This window comes from Schizophyllum commune, assembly GCF_000143185.2.
Source record: "Schizophyllum commune H4-8 unplaced genomic scaffold SCHCOscaffold_5, whole genome shotgun sequence".
NCBI lineage: Eukaryota > Fungi > Basidiomycota > Agaricomycetes > Agaricales > Schizophyllaceae > Schizophyllum > Schizophyllum commune.
This window is the reverse complement of record NW_026089542.1, coordinates 1,502,286-1,524,233: the sequence shown is the minus strand read 5'-3', so window position 1 is coordinate 1,524,233 and position 21,948 is coordinate 1,502,286. Positions and strand designations below refer to the sequence as shown.

Sequence of the window (21,948 nt, the reverse complement as noted above, 5' to 3'; positions counted from 1 at the left end):
CGCCCGCGCCAAAGCCCGTGCCCTGCTGTTGCTGCTGGTTATTGTTGTTATTCTGGCCCCATGTCGAAGTTGAGCCAAAAAGCGACATCTTCGCGTCGTATACGGGCGGGGAGATGAGCGCAGGAGCAGAGCACGACCGATGTTGTTGACGGCTGCTATCGCTCACAAATTCGTCGCTTGGACCACTGGCCACGCGACTCGGCCCATTCGGCATGCATTGTTCTGTCACGTGTCATGTTCGAGATGAGAGGCCAAGCTCCCGCTTTCATGGATTCTGCTCGACAACGCCATCGGAACCCGCGCAATGTAGGTCTTTTTGTGCAGTCTCAAGCTCTTTCAGTACTGAGAATTATGCAACACTGGTTTGCGTCGCAACACGACGATCGCCGACCACCTTAACGGTACAGCTAGGCGCGGGGGACTTTAGCTTCAACCTCCGTACACTTGTTTTGAACTGATACCCTTCTCGCAGTACTTCATGCATGAATATTATTGTATGCTACAGGTAAAGGTGCGTCCGAATGATAGCAATGGGGTTCTAAGCAAGAGCGATGACTGCACGCCTCGTTCTCCTCAGCGACAGTCGAACGTGGGTAACAGGCGCGCCAGGAGAAGCCGGGCGCTTATTGACGCACGTAGCCAGCCTTCTCCAGCTGCCTCTCCTTTTCGCGCGCCTCGATGACATCCATCCAGGAGTGGTCCTCCGTGCGCTGTGAGTGACGGTCAGCCGGCGGCATAGTATGTGTAGAGGGTTACGTACGTGGTCCATCTTCTCCTGCCGTTGGTTTGCGGTGAGAACACCAGCAGCGATCATGAGAGCAACGGTGATTCCCTGCGCCCACATACGGACCTGCACCACCTGACAAACGACGTCAGCATTGACCGCGAGCAAGGACTCGCTGGACGCACCTTCTGCGGGTATGTCTGGTACTTGTTGCGGAAGATGATGGCGCTAGAGGTAGCGATACCAGCCGCCCAGCCGCCGAGAATGATGCTGTACTGGTGGTTCATGCCCCACTCCTTAATTTTCTGGCCAGTAGTTAGGGAGTCCCAGCGCTGGCGCTCCTCCAACTCCTTGCTGTCGGACAACAACAGGTTCTCGCCCACCCTGAAAGGGATGTCAATCTACCGTAACCAGGTCTCAAGAACAAGGGGGACTCACCATTGGCTCTGATCGTACTCCAATCCGCGGCGCTCAGCCTGAATGGCCAAGACGGGAACGGTGAAAAGCAAGCCGCCCAACAACTTCAACGATGGTGTGAGCCTGGCGTAGGCGGGGTACCGCCTTGAGGCAAGCTTGTGCGCGCCATAAGAGATAGCGGCGCCGAAGGCCGTGCCCTCGAGGGCGCCCCGGCGGGTGGCGGCATCGTATGCGTCGTACTGTTCTTGGGTGAGGAGCTGAGGGGGGCGTCGTCAGCGACCCGGCGAGCACATCGATTAGGGGCGCGTACCTTCATGGTGGGCGAGAGCGAGATACTACAATAGAGTGCGGTGGCGGCGCGGTCGCTTATATGAGGGCTCACGGAACGTCATGCCAATGTCACACGCTCCATTCGGAAATCGGGTCAAGTCGTGCCCCAGGCTCTCCTCTGCGGCGGGCCTAGAACTGGCCGCACTTTACTGCCCCCCTCGCCCGCCCCCTCCCAAGCGCGCCCCTTGTCGCTGTGGACGGCGGCGGCGCCCGGGTCGGCGACGAGCGCGCTGCTCAGCACCCGCCTGCTCACTCAGTGCCCCCAGTGACACATTCTGCGTCACCGGTCCGAGGTCTGTCACGCAATTTGTCCTCCCGCTGTCTTCAACATTCGCGACTTCGAACCTCCCACCGTCGGGCGATGGCAAGGTAATGCCATTCAAACGCCGCAGGCAACGAGGACCAGGATCAGGACGGACGAGCCTTGCCTGGAACACCCGTGCCGCGAGAACTCATAGAACGGTCTGCACCCTGTCACATTCCGAATACTCTTCATTGTCAGCGGTGTCCCCAGTCCAGCGGGCTTCGCCACCGCAGACGACCCCATTCACGGGACGGAGCAGGTACGGAGAGCGTGGCGGCGTGGAGGCACACTCCCGGGCTCACGCAGGACGCTGCCTGGACATCTTACACCTTCCAAAGAAAGCACAATCGTCGGCGAAGTCGAACGAGTGCGCCTCAAAAGACATGCCACCTTGTGCGAAGTCACTCCAGTAACCAGGGACCTTAACGGCATGCACCCGCGCAGCGAACGCCTCGGCGTCGAGCAACATGCCTCGACTGCATGGCCTTGGGCTGGCCTACAATCTCCGGCGTGGGTACGGTGTGCGCAATTGCCTCTTCTTTCGCGTATGCTTCGCGAGCGTAAACGTACCTCGAGTATCGACACCTCATCGAAGGAGGGACCTCCATGAGAAGAGAGCTGCTCCAGACTCGACCAAATCACACGGCTAGTTGACAAAATATTCGTGCATTTGTGGTACAGGGAAGTTAAGCAAAGAACGATACAAGTAGTAGACAGAAATAATGGCTACAGCGGGATAACACGCGTATAAATGCGACAGGGATACAACGCAAACAAGTGCAGCGATGCGAGGGGTATGCGAAGGGGTACAAATACAGCAAGGCGGAAGAGACTCTCAGACCCATGCATGGTCGCTGCATGCATCATCGCACACCGAATCGAGGGAAGACGTCTTTCCGGGCTTCCGCTTCCGCTCGCGCTTGTCCCCCTCACCGTGCGTGAGGTCTAGATACCAGTAGCCACCACGGCCTTGCACGCCGATGGGGCGGTCAATGTGGCGAAACTGTATCTTGAGGGATAGAAGGTGACGAATAGACTCCTGACAATGTCGTTAGAATACTCACAGAAGATTAAAGGACAGTAGCACGACATACCTGCCACGATGGAGCGGACCGGAAGAACGGGTACCGCTCCATGATGGCGTCGTAGATCTCCTGCAACTGCAGCTTCTTGGTGGGCGCCGCATACAGCGCAACCATAACGAGAATCGGATATTCAATCGGTGGCTTGACGTCCGGAGGAAAATCGGGGAGCGTCCAAAGGCTGATGGCTCCGTCCACACCCAGGGAACGAAGCCTGCGGCGAAGGTACTGTTCGTTGAGAGCGTCAAGCGCTCGGTCGGTCACGGGGTCGCGACAAGTGTAGGCAATATAAGAGGTGCTTGCTGCAAAGCGCGCCGCTGTACATAGGCCTCGGCATGAGTTACCAGAGTCATTGATGAGTAGTCTTTACTGACCTTGAGGCGTAAGTGCATTTCCACGAGAGGGACTATCGTATGTCTGTGGCCGTGAATAAGTCAATGAGTGTGGCGGTCAACTCCCTTAGTATTTAAGACGCACAGAATTATGAACATTGCGCCTGTCGGCTTGAGGGTATCCGTGAAAACCGTTTGACATCTACGTGAAGCAGCATGATGGCAGGGCAACGTTGCGGGAGGCGGCGGGAAAGCATGGAGTAACATGCGCAGAAAAAAGAAAGGCGGCACGGCAACAGCATCAGGGGAAGACGGGTATTGAACGGCGGGCAGGAAAGATAATCATATCAGCATCCACGCGGCCATAATCTCAGTGGATAGGCGCCCACCGTGACAAATGACGCGTGGTCTGAGGTTCGAAGAGGAAAAGGCGGGGAAAGTGCTCAGAGAGCCGGGAGAAATCGCAGGGAAATTGGAGGGGGCTGTAGAGGATGCTAGGGAGCGCTCTGAGGGAATGTAGGGCCGCCCGGGCGCCCAGCTTTTATCTACTACATCCTGAGGTGACCTTAGTGGGTCCAGTCACGGCTAACACCTGCCAAAGGTGGTAATTTTCTGCCGAAAGCCATCAAAAGGACATGCCGGATTGCTTCAGACAGAGGTTTTGCAACGAGGCGCCGCGGATGGGGTTAGGAGACAGAAAGGAAATTACTGAGATTGGCAGGCGGCTCGCGTGGCCTGCGACAGAGCGAGTAGAGAGCCGGAGCTTCGAATTTCCTGTGTAAGGAGAAAGAGAAGAGTGCCGAGCTCGTCTGAGTGCGTTGTACAGCCAGTCGATGCAAGCAGAATTGAGCCAGGCCGTGGGGTTAGCCGCCGAGAGTTTCCAGAGCTCGTAGTCATCGCAAGTAAGGCATGTAAGAGAAGGGAGAGGTATTCTGATGCTGAAGGACGGTGCTGTGCAAGAGTACGTCCTCCACCCAGCGCAGTGGACGATGAAGGGAGCGGACAAAGGGAGATCGACATTTGCCGGACCAGCGCCATCACGTGCAAGGCAAGAGTTCGCGCTGATTCGGCTGAACTCTTCGACACCAATTTGACGATGCCCTTATCGTTGAGACACGCTCAAGGTTACCCATCCAGTGATACACATGTTGAACCTATGTCTTATTCACGATATCAAGGAGAGAAAGCCAATATATGCAGCTAAAAGATAGTAACAGGGATATAGAGGTCAGTAAGGACGCGTATGGTGTGCATAACCCGGCAAGACATATGAGTGCGGATCCAGGAAAGCAAGGGAGAGTATATACAGCGAAGGTCGACCATGATTATGTACACGGCCACGAAGACGAAGGGGCCAGTTTCCGGACCATGAACAGCGAAGGGTAATAGCAGTGAGATCCAAGGCGTGATGGATGATCCTACTCCGAAATCTCGACTTCAGAAGGGTAATAGCGTGTGCACCTGCACGAGCGGTATGTCCATGGGGCGAATAAGGAGAAATAAGAAAGTAAAGCTTGGGCGGCCGAGGGCGCGTCTAAAGCAGGGCCCTGGGATGACTGTGAGCACAAGATTAGCAGCGCATACGAGGTCACTTACATAGATTGAACAGCAACAGGATCAGCGGGCCTATTCATCTTCTGCATAACGACTCGTGGAGCGGGAGAGACAATAGCTGCTCCCGCCGACGGTGGCCTCGGCAATGCCGTCGTAGGCGCGGGCGCCGGAGCGGCGATCGACGTCGAGGTCATCGTCGCAGACGCAGACGTCGTGCGCGAGACAGTGCTCGTCGACGAGTTCGCCACGGTGCCATCCCCTCTCAAGTTCCGCTTCGCGCGCAGCTTGCGAGCGCCAGTGACGTCCGGCATAGGACCACCGCCGAGTAGCATCTCCACCATCGCCTTCTCGAGCGCCGCATCCGATGGGCCACTCCCTTGCGCCTGCATAGCGCCAGGCGTGCCGTTCTGATAGTCGCTCGAAGGCGACGGGTACGGGTTGTCGTATTCGGCCTGGTCGACGGTGACACCGGACTTGGCGAGGAAAAGGTCGAAGATGAGGCGGCACTCTTCTGGGCTGGTTGCCTTCGCAAACAGCCGACGCATCTCGCGCAGATCATCGTCGGTGACGGACGATGCGGGCTTGGTCGGGGTGGGGTATAGAGGGGGAACTGGTTTCCGCGTTGGAGAGGTCGCGCCAGACGCGGTCCTACGCTGCGTACGAATGGTTGGGGAGATTGCCGTGTCGATGGTCGGCTTCCTGGACTCATTCGCATCCTCCCGAATGGACGATGTCCCATTGGTGAGCGATGACTTGGACGGCGTATGATGAGGGGTGTTATGCTCGTAGCTATCTGCAGACCTGAGCGTCTGCGGACGGGAGGGCGCAGGAGACGACGTGAGCGACCTCGAACCATCTCTTTCCCACACAGGCGGCTCCTTGCGCCCGTTGCTGGCAGAGGAAGGCAAACGAGCACGAGGGGTCTGCTGTTGCGGTGATGGGGCCGAGCTACTCTCGCCACCATCAGGTGGAGGCGAGATGGGGCGCAGCGGGTAGCGAGGCGGAACGGGCTTGACAGCGGGCGGGAGGTTCGTCATCGAGGTCTTGTGCGCCAAGCGATTTGGCGTATCCGTCGTCGCCTCCGACCCTGCCCGCTCTCGTCGGTCGTTCATGGACAGCTTGGACATCATGCGGACCAGTCTGCCCGATCCCTTGCGGCTGGATGTCGAGTCGTTGGACGGGGAGACGGTGACGTTGGGACTGAATTCGACAGTTGGTGGAGGGCCCTGGGCAAGGAAGTCGATCATGTCTTGCGTCGCCTTCGACACAGCGGGTTTGTTGGACGGCGTCGACGAGTGTGATGAAGTCGCACGGATGGGTGTGCGCGGGGGAACATGTGAAGGGGGAGGGCGACGCGCGTCGGGGGGACCATCGTTGAGGAAGTCGATCAGTTCGCGCGTCCCAGCTGTGGTAGGTGGTGAGCGCCGCACGGGCGTCTGAGGTGCCTTTATCTGCGTGGCCGTGACGACCTGGGCTTCCTCTTCGTCATCAGAGCCGTTCATGATGTCGTCCAGGTCCATCGACTCGCGATTGCGCTGGACCCTGCGCGTCTTCTGCGGATAAGGGTCCACGTTGAAGCCCTGCGCTCCCCGGGAGCCAGGCATGGCGTGGTGTGGTGTGCGTGGCATGTCGGTGGGGGACGATGGGTTGTGAGAGGGGGCAGCGGACAGGGTGCGTGTCCGTGGTTGAGCAGGCGCGATGGGACGCTCAGGGGTCGTGGCGACGCTGGCACCGCGCGGGCGCGAGGGTGTCAAACTTTGAGCCGGTTGCGAGGGGAAAGCCGCGTCCTCTTCGCCCTCTGCGATGGACTCGACGTGTCTGTTCGACGGCCGGCGCTGCTCGACGCGCGGAGCAGATGAGGGTTCGTTGTCAGATTTTTGGATAGAGAGGGGAGCCGGGCGCCGGTTGCGCTGATCCTTCTCGGCCTTGTAAACCTTATGGAGTTCTAGCGTGCTGACATAATCCGATCGTTGGCCACTCACATCCATCGTCCTCAGCCTGTCGGGCGTGAGCGACACCTTCATCGTGTTCTCGTTGCGCATGAGCTCGTCGAACTCCTCCTGCAGCTCGGACTGGTAGGGGGGGGATCAGTGATAGGTGTTGGTGCGGCGGTATTGACACGCACCTCTACAGACATTGTGTCCGTCTGATGGGTAGCGTTACTACGTCCAGAGTTGCTCCTCCGGTGTCGACCACCGTCCCCGTCCGAGGATGAACGACCGAACATGCGCATTCCTCGTCCTTTATCGGCGGATGCTCTCGAGTCGGATCGTGGATGACTGTCGCGCGACAAGTTTGAAGCATCACCACTCTCATGATATGGTGATGATGTCCGTGACAGCGACATGCTGGTGTCGCGATGGAGAGACTTGCTGCGGCGAGGGGCTGGAGCTTTGCACAGTTGCTCAATGCGTCCGTAAACTGCGGTTGCATGAGTGATGCGAGATCGCACGCAGTTTAAAACGCACCTTCCAACGTCTTGAAGAACGAGTATATCCCCTCCTCCTCGCAAAGCGCAGTGTAGAGGTCTTGCATTGTGGCCATGGCGCGACTGCTGTCGCGCGACGCGACGCGACTGACATCTGAGAGTATGTGTCTGGTGACGTGAGGAGCGGTTCGTGATACTTGATAGACGCTGCTCACTCGCATGTGGATCTGCAGATCGTCAGTCAATGGCCACATATAAACGGAGCGGGAACGCACTCCAGGATAGCCGTCAAGTACAGCGCAGCCGGTGCCACGAGCGCGCTGGCCTCCCCCGCCTTCTCCATCAGACGCGCTTCCGCAACCGTGTCCTCATCAGATTCGTTTAGCGTCGAATAGGCCGCGCATTTCAGGCGTAGCAGCTGCTCACACGTCAGCTGAGTGATCGGGGGCGACGGGGGAACACGACGTGCGCGCGCCACGCACCTCGAATGCCCAAGAAATGTGGAAAGTCGCCGAGTCGTCCTCCGAGCCTGCGCCCGCGCCACGCACCGGATCTGTTCGGTCCCAGTACGCACGCAGCTCGACCTCCGCCTCTAGAAGCGCTTCCTTTCCGAGTGCGGTGGGCAGTACGCCGAGCAGGCCCGCGCGCAATCGACTGGTGGCCAGCGAGCGCGCTGCGCCTAAGATTCGGAATAGGAACTCGTCCAGGAAGCCGTTCAGCGCCGCGAGAGCATCGGGCTTGAGCTTGATCGGTCGTATGTCGGAGAGGATAACGTCCGCGGAATGGGAAGATATGTACGAGGGACCTGGGGGTGGTGGTGAGGCGTGCGCACACGGACTGACCGAATCGCTCACCTTCAGCCATGATGGTAAAGAACGAAAGACTGTCGGCGAAGACAAGGCAGCAGGTGTAATAAACAAGAACAAGGAGCGTCTGGTCCGTCTTCAACGTCCGCCGGGTTTCGGACACTTGAGCGCGGAGATCAACCTCGAAGTCCGGCAGAAATCAATCATTCCTCCACGCTACGACTTGGCAACAGCCTGATGCAAACAAAAAAGCATGATCTCTTCGGGTTCAATAGGCGCGGAGCCCGCGTCTGCCAGCACACGAGGAGCTAGCTGTCAAGTCGCTGTCACTACCAAGGTAGACTTCAGAGCAAGAAAACAAGATATATAACCCAAGATCAATCAGAACCCTGCTCAAACCAAGAACACGACGGGCCATATGCAAGAAACTACATGTCATCACCCGTCAGGTCTATATACTCCGACGAGGAAGCAGGAGCGGCTGTCGATGCTTGGATGGGGCCATCCGCGATGTGTACCTTCTCCTCCGACTGGTCGGGATCTCGAGAGCCGCCCTCCCCCCGATCTTCCTCCATATCCTGTGGTTCCGGTGGTTCGGGCAGCTGTACCCTCGCCCTGTCGCCCTTCCACACAAGAAACGCCTTGTCGATGTGGAACAACGCCGTTGTCTCCGCCGAGAGCAAGTCCTCGAAGCGCGTACCACGCTTGATTCCATGCTCGCGCTTCTCCTTGTACTTGATGAAGGCGTACTCATCCGTCTGCTTCAAGGACCGTCGCAAAGCAGCAAGGCTGGTGTACTTGGCGTACGGGTAGATGTTCGCGAGGATCTGTGGGTAATAGGTATATATTCATTACTATAGAGTGCAATAATCTGGCGTACCTTCGGGCCAATGGTCTGATGCCGTTGCGGCGTGATAGGATACTGCTGAACGGGTGGCGTATCGTGCTGGCAGAATAACGGTTTTGCTGGTAGCGGCGGGCAAGGCAAATCGTCCGGATTGGGCTTGAACAGTTGCATACTGCGCTTCAACTTATGATCACCCCGTCCCCTCTCGTGCACTAGCTCGTGATGCTGGAGAAGTAGCTTCCCATTCTTGAAGTTGCGGTCGCAATCTGCAGAGTTGCAAGTCAAAATATGGCACTCGAGCGCTTCAGCTCCAGGTGACTTGCCCTCGTAAGCGCAGACCAGCGGGGTGCGAGCATGGTTCTCAATATGAGCAGACAAAGCTCTTTTGGACGAGTACGTTTCCGTGCACCCTTGCCAAAGGCACTTGCAAGATGTCTGCAGGATCCCCGTTAAATTATCTCAGACGAATTTAGAAGGCGCTCACCCCTTCATCAGCAAGATGCACGTTCACCAGATGCCTCAAAAGCATCTCCCCGGAGCACAACCGCACCTCGCACTTGTCCCACTTGCAAGGCGTCTCGCGCCCGCGGGTGAGAGACAGGGACACGGCGCCTGCTTCGACGGGATCTGCAAGTGAATCGTATCAACGTTGCAGCCCACACTCGTGACAATGAAGAGCACGAACCATGACGATTATAATTGGCGGGTGGTATGATAAAGCTTGACCTCAGGATGTCTGAGCACACATAACAGTTAATAAACCATGATCATGCATACAAGACATAGTACTCCAGGAAAGAGTGCGCATAATACGTCAAGTTCAAGAAGGACGACGCGCACTGGAACAGAATGGCGTTGCCGCAAGAAGCAAGAAAAGGAAGTGATGTAGGGGATAACGGTGGTGTAGGCGCATATCAGCATAACCTACTCGCCTTCTTCATCCACCGAGAAACCATCGTCCGAGCTTCCACCGACCAGGTCGACCTCGCGCGACACCTCCGCTTCCTCCTGTGCGTCCGACGGAGCCGTCGAGGCATGCTTTAGACCCGAGGGGCCCCCGCCAGACGGTCCTTGTTCCTCATCCGATGTTTCCTGCCGCCGCTTTCCCTTGGCCTTCGACCTCCTTCGAAGCCTCTTGAGGTCGCTTCCCACCCACTCCGGACGATGCTTGATATACACGGAATCGAACTTGAGAACCTTCCGCTTCGCCCGCGAGATTATGACGGTATGTTCCTCATCCGTGTCCGAGTCGACGGTTATAGGTTCGCCTTCACCGCCCGACTCCGTCGAAGCGCGCGAGGTGAGGAATAGCGGGGTCTTGGGCGACATGCGTGGCGACGAGTGGGCAGAGGAGGACATTGGTGGCGGCGGCGCTGTTGGCGACTCGGGTCGAGGCGAAGGAGAGTCCCGCCGTCGGACAGGCGCCGAGGGCCCTACGGGTGTATACTGGAATGACGCAGAGGGACTCGCAATGGACTTCTTCGACGACACGCTATCCCTCATCTTCTGCGCCAGGTCGATTCGCTTGGGCTGAGGCGTATTGACAGAGACCGAGCTGGTAGCAGGTACTTTGTTTGACGGCGTCGGAGTCGCGATAGATCCATTCGAGGTGGACGAAGGTCCTGGCCGCTCTGTGCTAGATTTAGCAGCTGGGAGAACGTGCGACTTGTCCGCCGCCTGCGCGGTCTGCTTTCCTTCGCTAGACGTAGCGATCTGAGGGAGCGCGGACGCCTGAGGAGGTAGAGGTGCAGAGCTCTGCTGCGATGTCGAAGGAGTTGGTTGAAATGATGAAACGATAGGTTGAGAAGGTGCATGAGCGATACGCGCCGGCCATGTAGCGGATGGAGCCGAGCGCTGCGCACTTTGCGCTTGATTCCAAGCCTCCGCCATCTTGTGGTAGGGGTTGACCTGCGGACCCCCTGGCACTACAGGTGGCCGAGGCGGCACTGCACTATTCGATGACGGGCCCGGTTGCGAAGCTGCAGGCGTTTGCGATGGATCGTATGGCGTAACGCCTGTCAGCGGCTGCGTACGCTTAGAAGCGGGGTCTACATGAATGAAGTGAATCGGACGCGTTGACTGCCCATCGTTGCGGACTGCTACGATAGAAGGAGTAGGGCCATATGCAGGCGCCGCAGTGTGAGTAGGGGCAGTCGTTTGGGCGGGCCGTAAATCGGGAGCAGGGTTCGACGCAACAGAAGCGGAGTCAGCAGGAGGAGCAGGAGCAGATTCGCTGGCGGAGACCGGACCAGGAGTCGCCGAAGTGCTGGGAGTCGCTGCTTGCGCATCGAATTGCACTGCTGCGTCGCTCCCAGTCTCTTCGACATGCCTCCTCTTGGCGCTAGGTTCGCCGCCACCCTCCGAAGGTCGTTTGCCACCCAGCATCCTGATTACATCGCGCACGAGCGTCTTCTTGCGAGCAGTCCTGGGTGACAGTGTCGCATCGGACGACGTACTACTGCCTGCGCGAACGGGCGTCGACGGCGCTTCAGCTTTACGAGTGGCCGTGTCAGCAGGGCTTTTGGCATTTGACTGTCGTCGTGATGGTGCCGGCGGAGGCGCTGTCGCACTTGCCGAGGTTGAGGCTGCAGCCGCTCGCGCGTTGCTCTGATCAGCGGTAGGGATGTTGACAGTTACTGGGACTTGAGCTGCTGCTGTACCATTTTGTGTGCTCCCTGCCCCAGCCCCGGATGTCCCGGATGTACCATTGGCCGTTGGCGTCGTCTGCTGCCCACCAAGCCGCGGCGGTTGCCAGTACCAGGTTGGTATACCAGCGGAATCGATGGTCTTGATAGCCAGCCCCGGCTCGAACGGTAGTTCACGCTCGTGGCCGTTGGCCTCCTTCCACCGGTACAGGATACGCCCGTCGGGAAGCTTCGTCGCCGTAAGCGCCTTCGTCATTGAGATGCTCGAGCCTGATGCAGCCGTGCGAACCCAATTGTCGTAGTCCGGTTTGGCCACGAGAAATCCTGAGGGTCTGTTTACAAAGACTTGTTCACGCGGCGCGGCAGGCGCGGAAGGTATCTGAGTAGCGATGAGAATTTAGTCAGCACGACCAAGAACATGAAAACTGACTTGGGTGGGCTGCGAAGATTTCTGTGAAGCAGCGGGCTGCGACGTTGTGGTAGGTGTTACACTCTTCGATGGCACTTATGAAGCATCAGCAGCAACCTCAGCAGCGGTCACTGCCGCACGTACCTTGAGGTGCATTGGCTGCACGCGGAGGTAGCTGAGGCGCTGACCCGGTGCTAGCAGGTGTTGCAACTCGCGATACCTGTTCGGCGGGTGTGGCATTCGACGGACGGACATTGTTCGGAAATTGATTCGCGGGATACTGTGCTGTGGCCTGATTTGGGATTGGTGGTGTTCTCGAGGTCGTCGACAGCCGGTGCTGCTGATGCTGCCACTGCGCGTGTACCTGCGCCTGTGGGAGTACATACTGCGTTCGGGGAGAGGCCTGTTGAGCGGCAGCTAGCAATTGTGCGTGCTGGTACGCATTTGGTGGGTATGCGAAGTTCGGAGAAGGCTGGCCATAGCTCTGCCCGGAGGTAGACGCGTTACTGTAGCCCACCGCGACATGTTCGCCACCAGGACCTTGATGAGAGAAGCCTGCGTTGTACATCATGCTTCCCGTTCCGCTAGCTTGACTCGGATATTGGACGTAGCTGGCGTTCCTCTGCGCCGGATGTATGTTCCCATTGGAAGAGCCTGCGATGGTCGAAGACGTCTGTCCGTTACTCGAGGTGTACGTGTTGGGCATATGAGAAGTACGACGCGCATGCTGCGGCTATTGACGGGTCAGAGGACGGAGAACATCCTAGTACCCGGTTGCGTACCGCGTCTGTGACCTCCTCTATACGCGCCTGTGGCGTCTCGGGAGGGCCGATCGCGAGGCGGGACATAGGTCCGATCTCCCTCTCCAGTTGCTGCCTTTTCTGACTGCCCAACATGTTCAGTGAATGGTCATAAATGTGACAAGTAGCCACGCACTCAAGAGCAGCTTGCGCCGCGTAGACCTCCCGCAACTCCTGCGCCTTCTGCAGACGTTGCTGCTTGACCGTGTCCATGAAGCTCGCGAGAACTTTCTCATTCGAGGCCTTGTCCGCGTCGCTCGTCGCGTTGGGAATCCAGAGACGTGATAGAAGAGCCTTGGCATCGTCGGAGAGTGTTTGCCATGCGCCGCTTGCCTCCAGGTAGGGATCGTTGGCCATGGACTCTGCGAAGAGCTCTATTGTTGACGCTCGTCCATATCGGGTCTGTCACGTGCGTGTAGCTGATATACGCGTGATCTCATGTTGAACTTCGCGACACTCCCTGTGCATGCTTTTCTGTGCAGGGAACACCGTCATATGCGCAGTCATATAGCGAGATAGCATGAATAGACAAGACAGCATATATATCGTAGAAGTGACACCTCATATTCCGCACGAAACCCGAAAGTTTCGCCAGCGCTTGAGTGGCAAGACGGTAGGATAGCATGATGCATTGATATTGGCCGTCCTATTCTTGAACGTATGTAAGAGTTATTTTTCGAGAGTAGCTGCAATGTGGGAGTACGACAACCTCCAGAATATGGCTCAGACAAGCTTGATGACCATTGCCCAACATCCGCCCGATGCGCGGCCTCTGCAGGTGCGAACCTGATCAACTAACCCAGATACGCATGGTAAGATCACAAAGTACAGTGAGTCAACGATGAATTGACACATGAAGCTGCCAAAACGATGTAGACACGCGGTGGTTGAGGGTGAGGGTGTAAGTTGTGGCGGTGTAAATGCTTGAGATTGGGACGATGAATGGCACGGATTGTGTGATGAATGAGCCTCCCGTGGCGGCTTTGAAAGGCAGTGTTAGTGGGCAAGCTGTGAACATACACCGTGCGCTGCGCATTGGACGCCGGCAAAGATAATCCACTCGAAAGTACGTCCGCTGTAAGTACATACAATGCAGGCGCGCGAGATGCGGTTTGAAGCGCGGCAAAGAGAGTTGGAGAGTTGTTGCGCAAACGCGCGAATACCGATAGTTGGACGCGCCCGAATTCTGCATGTTGTCGCATGATGCGCCGTCAGACTAGGATTGGCACAATCTTTGCCTTCGAGCACGTACCCCCATCTCACCACGGGCTCATTACTCGACAGTCAAGGTTACCCATCGAGCGAGCAAGCCTGGTGAGCTCATGCGTGTCATTTGCACAGAGGCTGTAGATGAAGACAGGTAAGACAGAGGACAGTCTCGACTTCCACGATCACAAGAGGCTCTTCGCGTGTGGATCGCGTGTTGCCGTTCGCCGTGGCCCGTCCCGCCGTCCCGATTGATCTTTCGTCACTTGTCGCATGCGTCTCTTTTTCTCCGTCATCTTCGACAGCTTCATTGACAATGAGTATCGCTTTTCACCATCGTTCATGCTATCCCGCACGGCGGGCAGCTTGTGAGGAACACATCATTGCTATTCTAGCCACCTGATTGGTCGATGTCCATTTTGTGAGTCCTTCTTTTCTGGCGTCTTTCGGCGCCTATCTTCGTGGCGAGCGCTAGGTGCGTGGTTGTCTCGTCTCTTCAGGTATCCTCGCTGATAGAAATCCCAGCCCAGAAGGCCACGGGGTGCTGCTCTCATCGTCTCCTTTGTCCCGCCTTCGTATCCGGCACTCCGACCTTGCCGCAGTGCCGATCATGGCGTCTTTGCCAATCAACGACACACAAGCCCGTCACGTCGGTCGCACTGGGTGTACACCGTTGAGGCCCCGCCCGTCATTTCGTGTCTTGTTGCCCCAGCTATTGGCCCTGCCTACAGGCATTGCACCCTCCCTCCCACACTCCCCAACTGCCCAATTTTCCGTGGCCTCCGCGACTTTCGGCAGTTCGGCATGTCACGTGAAGAAATGACGCACGGACCATGTCAGTCACAGCAGTCACATCAGGAATCAACGATCGTTGGTTGCCCTTTCCCCGCCGTCTGCCGCCGCCCCATCCGAACGTCAGACCACGTTCTGTCTTGTTCTGTCTTCAAACTCCCTCCGCCATCGTACTCAGCAACTAGCACACCTCTGTCGGCATCAGATCACGCGTCCTCGACCATCTTGACGCGTTCTGCTCGTCGTCATCGACGTTGCACTGTATTCACCGCGATTGCCGTCACCAGCATAATCGACGTCCCCCTCGAGCATTTCGCCCTCGACAGCTCCCGGCGCGTCCCCTGTGTCTGCAACGACCACTGTGCACGTCCACAGCACGCTTCATACTTCCCCAACGCGTTCGACGCCTCCAAGCTCTGCCCAACGCATACCCAACAAATTCGCCCACGCTGGCTTCCACATCGATCCACGCGGTCTCCCAGCCTGACGAGGACTTCATCAACAAGTCCTTGCTAGACTCTCTTGACGCGCAGGCCGACGCGGAGCCGCTGCCGTACGGGTCCCCTGCTGACTCGTCATCGGTTCCGCCTTCGTCCGTCCCCTACCATATTTCTCTCCAGCATCAGCCCGAAGCCAATATGGATTCCTACAATAATCACCTGCAAGATCCTATGTTTTCCAACGCAGTAGCCGGCTCTTTGCATAACTCCTCGCACGCTCAGGACCTCGACATCGACCATGTACAACACAATCTCAATGCGTATCACCCCCATCATCAGCAGAGTTCCGCCTTCAATGCCCGCTCATCCTTCAACTCATACCCCAACACCACTCGCCTTTCGATATCGACAGGAACGAATCCGCGATTGGCGTACACGAACGGTGGTCAGTCCCATCTGACGTCTCCGACTATGTCGCACATGCAATTCATGGATCCGCGGGCATCGCTGGACGGATACGCGAATATGGGCGCGAGGCAGGCGCCTCCGCCGCCCGCGACTCAAGGCCACGTCCTGCCGGGCTCACAGATTCAGATATCTTCGCAGACCCCGTATGGGCCACACGTCGCTTCAGGCCCGACTGCTGCTGGCATGCTGCCGGCTGGTGTATCGTTCCTCAACAACGCTCCGCCTCATGGGTCCGCGGCGCAACACCCTCCTCCTACTGGCCAGCAGCAAGGCCCTGTGCAGCACGAAGAGATATCGACTATCTTTGTTGTCGGATTCCCGGATGACATGCAGGTATGTGTGGCGCTTACTCGGCTGTCTCATCATTCTCATCATCTCCTCAGGAGCGTGAATTTCAGAACATGTTCACGTTCTCGTCGGGCTTCGAGGCTGCGACCTTGAAGATACCGAACAAGGAGTCGACCTCGTATGGCGCCGGCGCCAATGCGTCCACCCGCTACGCTCCCCACAACGACCCGTACAATCTCGTTACCGTGAACCAGGGCGGTGTTGTCGTCGACGGTGGTAGGGACGGCACCATGTCATCGTGGCCTCCTGCTCCGGAAGACGCCCAGCTGCCGGCACCTCAGCCCTCGAACAACAACACGCCTCAGCGCAAGCAGATAATCGGCTTCGCGAAGTTTAGGACCCGCGAGGAAGCCATCTCTGCCAGAGATGCGTTGCAAGGTCGTCGTGTTGACATGGAGAAAGGCTCTGTGCTCAAAGCTGAGATGGCGAAGAAGAATCTGCACACGAAGCGCGGTGTCGGCATCGGAACGACTGGCTATAGTCAGCCTCCCAGTTCGAACCCCGCCATGAATTCTGCGGCGGCTAATCTTCTCAGCGGCGGTCTCCAGAACGTCAACAACCTGCCAATGATGCCCAGCTACAACGCGGGCCAGGATGCCATGTTTTCGGCCGCTCTGCCAAGCGGAGGCGGTACGGAGGTCCTTTCGGCGAGGGAGCGCGAGCTCGGTGCCATCGGCGCGATGGGTCTTGGTTCGCAACGCCCTACCTGGCGCGAGATGCACAAGGACGCTGTCAGCGACGACGAGCGTGGTCCCATGCCTCTCAACATGCGTGGTATGCGCGATCAGGCCCAAGATGACATACGTCGCGTGAACGGAGTCCAGGATGCGTTTCGGGCCATGACCGCCCTGTCGCCCACCTCCGAAACCAATGGCTACTTCCACAACGATCCGCTCTGGGCAAAGGTTCACTCCGCGCCGCAAGCGAAGTTCCCACCTCGCCCACCGAGCTCTTCCCGGCGGTCGACGTCACCTGAGACGTCCTCGACCTCGCAGCGGGACTTCTCGCCGCCGGACGATCGCAAGCCGGACATGCGCCGGCCGTCGCAGAGCAGCGCTTCCAGCGTGAGCGGGTCCGTGGACGCACAGAGCACGAAGAGTGCGACGGGCTTGAGCGACGACGAATCGATGGTGAGGGGGATGAGGTCGCTGGCGCTCAATGTTGCGAATGCCAACGCGGCGCCCGTCTCGGCGCCCAATGTATATGGTGCTGTTGGTCATGACACCGGCGCTACGTCCCCTCAGCTCCCCTCGCCGGGGTCGAGCTCGGCAAGCACCAGCACACGCCACTCCGTGGATGCCAATCCTCCCGTACGTGATACATTGTTTTTTTGCATTGACGGGGACTGACTAATACATCAGATCAACACGCTCTACGTCGGTAACCTCCCGTCCTCTGTGACGGGGCACCCGCCGGAGCATCTGGAGGACTCCCTCAAGGCGCTCTTCGCCGCACAGCCAGGGTACCGCAGGTTGTGCTTCCGGCAGAAGAGCAACGGGCCCATGTGCTTCGTCGAGGTATGTACCGCATGTGCTAAGCGATCGATCGTGTATTGATTTCATCGTTTGCAGTTTGAGGACGTTAGCTTCGCCACGAAGGCCCTGAACGATCTGTACGGGCACACGCTCGACGGACTCGTGAAAGCGCCCGGCATACGTCTGTCATACAGCAAGAATCCGCTGGGTGTTCGCACTCCGACAAGTGCCGGGAGCAATGGCTCTTCCCTCCAGCAACAGCAGCAGACTCCCCTCGTCTTCCCTCTCGAAGCGTTCGCGCCGCGCGGGGATGAGCGCCGCCGGGATGCGACCGTGTCACCGCCGCCCGTGTTCGGCAACAACTACATGGGCTCGCCACCTCCGCGGTTCTCGTCGCCCAACTATGGCGGGTCGCTGCCGGCTAGCAACTTCTCCCTCGGCGGCTCGATGTACGGCGGGTTCAGCAACAGCAACAACCCTGCGAGCTTCGCGAACTTCTCGCTCGCCACCCCTCAGCTGGGCTCATACAACGAGCAGGCTTCGGACATGGGCCGGCCGCTGTCGCCGCAGCACACCATAGAGGCCACCAGGGCCGCCTGATATGGCCATACCCATATTATCATCTCTCGCATACTGCACGGATCACCGCAAGAATACACAAACCCAATGACCATTGTCCCGCACGCGCAACCTTGACTCTTCACATTCTCTTCTTGGCTTCAAGTACTGTTACTGTTATGATATCGACTGCGTCGCATGGACCGCTAACTCATTCCTTCGTCTACTTTGTTGTGAACTTGCGAACACCAAACGTTTTCTCCATTTCATTCTCCGTTCCCTCTCCTTCGTCTGTCTATTCACAGCCCATATGACTTATATCTCTCACATATATCCTTCACGCAACGTCGTAGCTTACCATTCGCCTACTGACCGCACGCATATCTCGTCGCGCACCCCTTCTCGGCCTCACGTTTTCTCCCTTTCGCTGCGTACTACATAACCTATCACGATCTTCTTCGTCTCTGTTGCATGCCGCCACATCTTTGTTTATTACTACCGTCCAACCGGTGTACTCATACGATAGACAATACTGATGTATCTTATTCGCGAATGGTTGGATTTTGACACTTTGACCTGGGGGAGGCCCTTGAGATGAGAATCGAGTGTCTAATGATAGTGCTGTCGCCACCGTGTCTGACGGTGCCCGCGCGGGTGGGGGGCAAAAATGGACGTGCTGGCGAGAATAGGACGGAGTGCGCCCTGGACTCGTCTGAGCACGTAGGTCGGGCCCGGTGGCAAGGCGCAGAACGGCGGGGTGCAGGCGGGCGTCGAAGTCGAACATCGGTCACGGGGGGTCGAGGATATGGGCGGGGGATGCGCACGCGAGGTGTCGGACCGAGTCCGGTGGAGCGTCGGGGACGGCATTGTGCCGTCAGGAACAAGCGGATGACACGGTGACCGCCTGAGGAAACCGAATTCTTCTCGCGGTTTCACCGACGTGCGCCGACCGTCTCTTGTCCTTCTCCTCGTCGCTCCCGACGTCGACGCCCACATCGTCGGCGACTCCCCCGCCCGGCGCCCGTGACGGCCAAAGCCAGCTGCTCGCCCCTGGCCATCCTCCCATCCGTCCTGCAATCCATCCAGGAGCTGACTCTGCGAGTTCGCTCCAGGCGCCGCGCGCGCGCCCATGGTCCTGCTCACCACCGCGTCCCTCAAGGGCTCCTTCCGTACCGCCAGCAGCACTCGCTCCTCCGCTACCTATGTCCCGACGGAAAAGTCGGTTCGCGCCCCCCGTGCACCGCCCTCCGATCCTACGGCCCTGCGATGGTTCTGCATAATCCTCCACGGCCTCCTCGTCCTCGCCTTCGTCACCCTCCTTGGCTTGGTATTAAGGGGACACGACAATCTATATGCAGCCGACGTTGCAGCAGGGCAATACATATCCAAGACACCCACCATTGCCGCTACCCTCATCGCCACGGTGCGTGCGCATGCGCGCGAGTACGACCAGCGGCTGACAGTCCATAGGCCTACCTGATAGGCTTGATCTACCTCACCCAGCAGCTCGCCCTGCGCGACAACTTTTTGCGCTCGAAGAATCTTACACAAATTCACGACCGGGCCGCGGCATGGTACGGTCTCGGCGCCGCGCTGCACGGTCTCACCCATCAAGCCCGCGCGCGGAACGCGCTGCATTCGGCCCTCGCCATCGCCGCATATCTCCTATGCCTTGCTATCGTGCAGGTCGTCACGCCGCTGCTTTTCGACACGGAGATCGTATGGGACCCAGCAAGGTTGAAGGAGGTACCCTCGCGGCTGGTGATGCCCAATACAGACGCGTTCCAGTGCGTACCGCGATGCGCGTGGATAAGGTCTCAGGGCTGACCATCTACAGGCTGGATGGCGAAAATTCGCCATGGGCATCGACGATGGCTATGCTGCCTTATCTTTCCTCGTTCGGTTCGCTTGGGATCATCAACTCAACCGTGTATGCCGTACTCGACGATAACAATGGTATCGGCATGGCCGCCCTGCCAGCAGTGCGTGTCCTGCCTCCTTCCCATCGACGCTACTCACACGTACGCAGATGACGTTCAACGTCACTTGCGGCACTATGAGCGTCAAATCCGTCATTCATGGCACGGTGGACGACGATGGGGTGTACGAGGTAGCCGCCTATGGTGACGGCTACAATGCGACGTTCGAAGTCATGTCAACTTGTACGTCCCTATCCCAAGATTGCAGCGCGTCCCTTACCGGGTCTTGCAGATGATAACGTACTGAAGAACGCGGAGGTCACACTCGAGGACCCCGTGCTGCACACCGAAGCAACCCTTGGCCCCGATGCTGTTTTCTACTCTAGTTTCAACGTCACTGGCCTTGATGGGACCGACCTCGGAACTTCGATAGGCGGCAATAGCGCCGCATTGAAGCACGACGATCAGACTGAGGCGTACTGGGGACCGCCGATACAGCTCATTGGCTGCAGTCTGAGCGTTCGCAATCACACCGTTATCGTCGAACCCCAATCTAAGCTGCCCGTCGACTTTGATATCAACGTCGATAAGTTTGCGCTGGATTGGGAGGACTGGGAACCACTTATGGTGCGCAAGGGCAATGTCGCGGACGCGGTAAGTTTGATTTCTGCTGATAATATATGCCCGTCTTGACGAATTTCAGTGGGCGCGGATGTTGCTCAACGCAGTGCCATCGTCAACCGAGTGCGGCGGCCCATGTACAGACGCTTACTGCGAGCGCAATTACTTGACAACATTCGAGCAGTGGGTACAAGCAGCATTGGACGTCACACCCGTGAAGATGCGCGGATCATCATTGCGGACACGAGTACAGCTACATGACCTTGAGTGGGCCCTCTCTTGCGCGAGTGCTGCCGTCTTCTGGGCCGGTGCGTACAACCTTCGCTTGTTTCCCTTGAACCATCTCAGAGTTTCCTGTAGCCTCGCAGAACAAGGCGTTGGATTCCAGCATGCTAGTAACGACAACGAGCGACAGCGTCGTGGCTTCTCCGGTGCTCATCTCGCGTATGCGCCTGAACTCCGTCGCGCTCGGCCTTGGAGCCGGCGCGTCTGCAGCCGCCTTCGTTCTTGCCCTCGTCCTCGTCAGCCGTCCGGCCCTTCGGCCGAGCGCTGATCACCCCGATAGCGCTGGCACCCTGCAGTTACTCTGGTTCGCACGACGGCGACACGAAGCTTTGGCACCTCTTGGACGAGTCGATGAGCCGAGGGTGGCGGATCTGCGGAGAACAGGGATGGGAATGGCCGCCAGTGCAATAGCGGGTGAATCAAGTAATCACTTGCTACGGCGAGACAGTGCACGGTCATCAACGTTGCGAATGTCCACCTCACGACCACAGTCCGCGCCACGATTATCGTCGGTGGCGGAGACGTCGGACACGGGGAGCATCCACACCGATGTCACTGACAGCGTCGCGACGCGGTCGACCATCATGGTCGAGCGGTACGGGCACGACGCAGAAGACCGGCGTGCGAGCCAGATGCTCGAACGACGCGCGAGCAATCTGCACGTTGTCGACAGACGACCGAGCGGGGGCCTGCAGCTCGAGAGACGACATTCCTCGCACGACGCGCCGCCGCACGCGCACTACAGCGACGACCCATTCCGCAGTGCCGCGGACGACGAGCCGGAGAGGTATTGGCGGGATGAGGAGGATCCGTTCAGGGCCGAGGACGAGGATGGGCGGCAGTATGCGAGGTGATGTCCGTTTGCCTGCGTGGGAGCGAGTGAGCGACAGCGGTTGTGCATAGCATGCCTGGGACTCGGTTCTTTACAGCGGATCTTACTGTATTATTATAATATTTGTATAGAAACGCAAAAACAGCTGAAAACATTCGTTCGTATGGAGGGAGAGATGACAGGTCCAGAAAGTACAAAACTTGCCGAGGAGGGAAAGAGTTTACAGTCACATGGCGTCATCGCGCGTTCCTCTGCTCCTTGGAGATCAGCAAGTTCGTTGATTACTTCTTGCTCTCACCACCACGCAGCGCGGCCTGTGCCCTAAC

The 21,948-nt window shown here is 58.0% G+C and overlaps 7 protein-coding genes across 7 annotated transcripts; 3 read left to right on the top strand and 4 right to left on the bottom strand.

The window, feature by feature from the left end:
- Positions 1 to 296: 296 nt before the first annotated feature.
- SCHCODRAFT_02622351 (uncharacterized protein) lies at positions 297 to 1,707 on the bottom strand. Its single transcript, XM_003036563.2, has 5 exons — positions 1,452 to 1,707; positions 1,163 to 1,398; positions 910 to 1,108; positions 761 to 859; positions 297 to 710 (listed from the first exon to the last, which is right to left on the bottom strand). The coding sequence occupies exons 1-5, from the start codon at positions 1,455 to 1,457 to the stop codon at positions 624 to 626; spliced, it is 627 nt and encodes a 208-aa protein (XP_003036609.2). The 5' UTR covers positions 1,458 to 1,707; the 3' UTR covers positions 297 to 623.
- Positions 1,708 to 2,399: 692 nt separating this feature from the next.
- Positions 2,400 to 3,696, bottom strand: SCHCODRAFT_02257898 (winged helix DNA-binding domain-containing protein). The gene is made up of 5 exons (XM_003036562.3): positions 3,579 to 3,696; positions 3,335 to 3,391; positions 3,232 to 3,274; positions 2,870 to 3,174; positions 2,400 to 2,814 (listed from the first exon to the last, which is right to left on the bottom strand). The coding sequence occupies exons 2-5, from the start codon at positions 3,389 to 3,391 to the stop codon at positions 2,611 to 2,613; spliced, it is 609 nt and encodes a 202-aa protein (XP_003036608.1). The 5' UTR covers positions 3,579 to 3,696; the 3' UTR covers positions 2,400 to 2,610.
- Positions 3,697 to 4,781: 1,085 nt separating this feature from the next.
- On the bottom strand, positions 4,782 to 8,035 carry SCHCODRAFT_02666726 (uncharacterized protein; the record flags this gene model as incomplete). Its single annotated transcript, XM_050346572.1, has 7 exons — positions 4,782 to 6,677; positions 6,726 to 6,815; positions 6,869 to 7,164; positions 7,212 to 7,339; positions 7,447 to 7,589; positions 7,654 to 7,976; positions 8,026 to 8,035. 7 exons carry the CDS (start codon positions 8,033 to 8,035, stop codon positions 4,782 to 4,784), a joined length of 2,886 nt encoding a protein of 961 aa, XP_050200521.1.
- A 370-nt stretch (positions 8,036 to 8,405) lies between these two features.
- SCHCODRAFT_02499005 (uncharacterized protein) lies at positions 8,406 to 13,035 on the bottom strand (the record flags this gene model as incomplete). Its single annotated transcript, XM_003036560.2, has 9 exons — positions 8,406 to 8,804; positions 8,858 to 9,259; positions 9,309 to 9,451; positions 9,510 to 9,544; positions 9,753 to 11,848; positions 11,900 to 11,973; positions 12,023 to 12,611; positions 12,661 to 12,763; positions 12,815 to 13,035. 9 exons carry the CDS (start codon positions 13,033 to 13,035, stop codon positions 8,406 to 8,408), a joined length of 4,062 nt encoding a protein of 1,353 aa, XP_003036606.1.
- Positions 13,036 to 15,314: 2,279 nt separating this feature from the next.
- SCHCODRAFT_02500577 (uncharacterized protein) lies at positions 15,315 to 18,007 on the top strand (the record flags this gene model as incomplete). Its single annotated transcript, XM_003037938.2, has 4 exons — positions 15,315 to 15,917; positions 15,968 to 17,242; positions 17,294 to 17,449; positions 17,504 to 18,007. 4 exons carry the CDS (start codon positions 15,315 to 15,317, stop codon positions 18,005 to 18,007), a joined length of 2,538 nt encoding a protein of 845 aa, XP_003037984.1.
- Positions 18,008 to 18,980: 973 nt separating this feature from the next.
- Positions 18,981 to 20,447, top strand: SCHCODRAFT_02257705 (uncharacterized protein). The gene is made up of 4 exons (XM_050342216.1): positions 18,981 to 19,388; positions 19,436 to 19,752; positions 19,803 to 19,947; positions 19,995 to 20,447. Exons 1-4 carry the CDS (start codon positions 19,095 to 19,097, stop codon positions 20,178 to 20,180), a joined length of 942 nt encoding a protein of 313 aa, XP_050200520.1. The 5' UTR covers positions 18,981 to 19,094; the 3' UTR covers positions 20,181 to 20,447.
- SCHCODRAFT_02257706 (uncharacterized protein) lies at positions 20,448 to 21,795 on the top strand. The gene is made up of 3 exons (XM_003037937.2): positions 20,448 to 20,538; positions 20,588 to 20,813; positions 20,874 to 21,795. Exons 2-3 carry the CDS (start codon positions 20,763 to 20,765, stop codon positions 21,642 to 21,644), a joined length of 822 nt encoding a protein of 273 aa, XP_003037983.2. The 5' UTR covers positions 20,448 to 20,538; positions 20,588 to 20,762; the 3' UTR covers positions 21,645 to 21,795.
- Positions 21,796 to 21,948: the final 153 nt, after the last annotated feature.

Bases quoted from the DNA above. Each gene is read 5' to 3' on its own strand.
- SCHCODRAFT_02257706 (XM_003037937.2), top strand. From the start codon at position 20,763: ATGACCTTGAGTGGGCCCTCTCTTGCGCGAGTGCTGCCGTCTTCTGGG. The intron at 20,814-20,873 runs GTGCGTACAACC...GTAGCCTCGCAG, and splicing joins TGCTGCCGTCTTCTGGGCCG to AACAAGGCGTTGGATTCCAG.
- SCHCODRAFT_02622351 (XM_003036563.2), bottom strand. The intron at 860-909 runs GTGCGTCCAGCG...GTCGTTTGTCAG, and splicing joins ACCAGACATACCCGCAGAAG to GTGGTGCAGGTCCGTATGTG. The intron at 711-760 runs GTACGTAACCCT...CGTCACTCACAG, and splicing joins GGCAGGAGAAGATGGACCAC to CGCACGGAGGACCACTCCTG.
- SCHCODRAFT_02257898 (XM_003036562.3), bottom strand. From the start codon at position 3,391: ATGTCAAACGGTTTTCACGGATACCCTCAAGCCGACAGGCGCAATGTT. The intron at 3,275-3,334 runs GTGCGTCTTAAA...TCACGGCCACAG, and splicing joins GGCGCAATGTTCATAATTCT to ACATACGATAGTCCCTCTCG. The intron at 2,815-2,869 runs GTATGTCGTGCT...CGACATTGTCAG, and splicing joins GGTCCGCTCCATCGTGGCAG to GAGTCTATTCGTCACCTTCT.
- SCHCODRAFT_02257705 (XM_050342216.1), top strand. From the start codon at position 19,095: ATGGTCCTGCTCACCACCGCGTCCCTCAAGGGCTCCTTCCGTACCGCC. The intron at 19,389-19,435 runs GTGCGTGCGCAT...GACAGTCCATAG, and splicing joins CCGCTACCCTCATCGCCACG to GCCTACCTGATAGGCTTGAT. The intron at 19,948-19,994 runs GTGCGTGTCCTG...ACACGTACGCAG, and splicing joins GCATGGCCGCCCTGCCAGCA to ATGACGTTCAACGTCACTTG.